This window comes from Egretta garzetta, unplaced genomic scaffold (genome assembly GCF_000687185.1).
Source record: "Egretta garzetta isolate BGI_Z169 unplaced genomic scaffold, ASM68718v1 scaffold799, whole genome shotgun sequence".
Classification (NCBI taxonomy): Eukaryota; Metazoa; Chordata; class Aves; order Pelecaniformes; family Ardeidae; genus Egretta; species Egretta garzetta.
The window spans coordinates 93675-95522 of NW_009260759.1; the positions used below are offsets into that span (position 1 = coordinate 93675).

At 67.7% G+C, this 1848-nt stretch overlaps 1 protein-coding gene across 1 annotated transcript in view; it reads right to left on the reverse strand.

Moving 5' to 3' along the window:
• Positions 1 to 1848, reverse strand: part of RAPGEF3 (Rap guanine nucleotide exchange factor 3) — a 10200-nt gene that overhangs the window by 7088 nt on the left and 1264 nt on the right. The window contains exons 4-8 of the mRNA XM_035901427.1: positions 1096 to 1270; positions 774 to 858; positions 492 to 552; positions 149 to 225; positions 2 to 27 (exon numbers count right to left, since the gene is read on the reverse strand). Coding sequence (XP_035757320.1) covers positions 2 to 27; positions 149 to 225; positions 492 to 552; positions 774 to 858; positions 1096 to 1270 — 424 coding nt within the window. The remainder of the gene's footprint in view (position 1; positions 28 to 148; positions 226 to 491; positions 553 to 773; positions 859 to 1095; positions 1271 to 1848) is intronic.

Sequence of the window (1848 nt, forward strand, 5' to 3'; positions counted from 1 at the left end):
CCCCTCATGCAGGGTGGCCACCAAACCCTGGCAGGGAGGGGGGGGCATGGAGCGTGAGGGCTGGGGTGGGAGGCCTTGTCCCCGTTGGGGGCCGGGAATGTGGGGCATCTGGAGGAGGGACCTGCTGCCACCGTGGGGACGCAGCTACCTTGCCGTGGGTGACCACGTTCACCGAGCCCTTCCAGATGATGTACCACGACGTGCCTTTATCCCCTTGGCTGAACACTGCGGGGGGAACGGCGGCGTCCAGCAGCGGAAGAGGGGGAGCCCCCGAACACCCCCCTTCTCCAGCATCAGGATGGGGGCATCTTGAGCCCCCAGCCCGGGCAAACGCATCGAGTGCTCCCGTCCCCTCCATCCCTGGTCCATGAAGACACAGCAGGAGCATCTACATCGGTGACGATGGCTCCAGCTGCCCTCCCCATGGCTCAGGACCCTTTCCCTGGGGACCGGCCAGCCCCGCGCGGCTCCGGGGGGCACGCGATACTCACGCACGGTGCCTGCTCTCTGGTGCGACTCGAACATCAGCACCGACGCCAGCTCCCGCTTCACCTGCGCCAAGAGGCACCTCCCATGAGGGTCACCCCAACCCCGGCGCCCAGCGAGGAGGGGACACACACAGGGAGGCGGGATGGGGTGGGAAGGGATGCTCAGATGCACCAGGAGAGGGTGCCTGGATGGGAAGCGATGGGACGCAGGAGGATCTGCGGACCAGGAGCGGTCTTGGGGGACGCGCGCGTCGCGGTGGGAAGCAAGGGCGCAGCCGCACGCACCGAGTTGGAGAGATGAGCCACAGCATAGATGTGCAGGAGCTCCTCAAATATGAGCTCCAGCTCGTCCTCTGTGCGCTGGGCAGGCCTGGGAGGGGAGAGGGGGGTGTCCGTGTCCCCATTCCCCGCCATCGGGGCGCAGACACCCCCGTCCGGGCACAACCCCCTGGCCAAGCACGGTCTGACAGCCGTGGAAGAGATGCTTGGGTTGCCCCATCCACAGCAACCCCTCTGGTAGCCCAGAATCCCAGGGAGCAGGGTCAAAACGAGCCCCACGTCCCCCCCCAACACCCCACCGGCCCCGGGGGAGCACCCGGCCACTCACGGCTTGCGCAGGGCCATGGTGAGCAGCGCGTCGGGACCCAGCTGGGCCAGGAAGGCCAATGCCTCCAGCAGCTCCTCCGCATCCCGGAGCCCGGCGCCGGGCTCAGGGCTCAACTCCAGTTCGGCAAAGCGGTAAAACTGGGTCTCCTTGTCCTGGAAATGCCACTCCTGCTTCACTGCGGGGTGTGGGGGGGGAGAGTGTGGGTGAGCTCGGCCGTGCACCCCTGGGACACCCATGGGGTGACACGTGCACCCATGGGAGACCCATGAGGGGGCCACATGCACCTCTGGGAGACTCATGGGGGGTCACGTGCACCTCTGGGAGACCCACGGGGTGCTGTGTGCACCCCACGTGCACCCACAGGAGACTCATGGGGGGTCACGTGCACCTCTGGGAGACCCACGGGGTGCTGTGTGCACCCCACGTGCACCCACAGGAGACCCCTGGGGGGCCACATGCACCCATGGGAGACCCATGGGGTGCTGCGTGCACCCATGGGAGACCCATGGGGGGCCATGTGCACTTATGGGAGACCCATGGGATGCCGCATGCGCCCCTGGGAGACTAACGGGGGGGCCACGTGCACCCTCGAGAGACCCATGGGGTGCCACGTGCACCCTCGAGAGACCCATGGGGTGCCACGTGCACCCCCGGGAGACCCATGGGGTGCCACATGCACCTCCGGGAGACCCCCAGGAGACGCATGGGGTGCCGTGTGCACCTCCGGGAGACCCATGGGGTGCCACATGCACC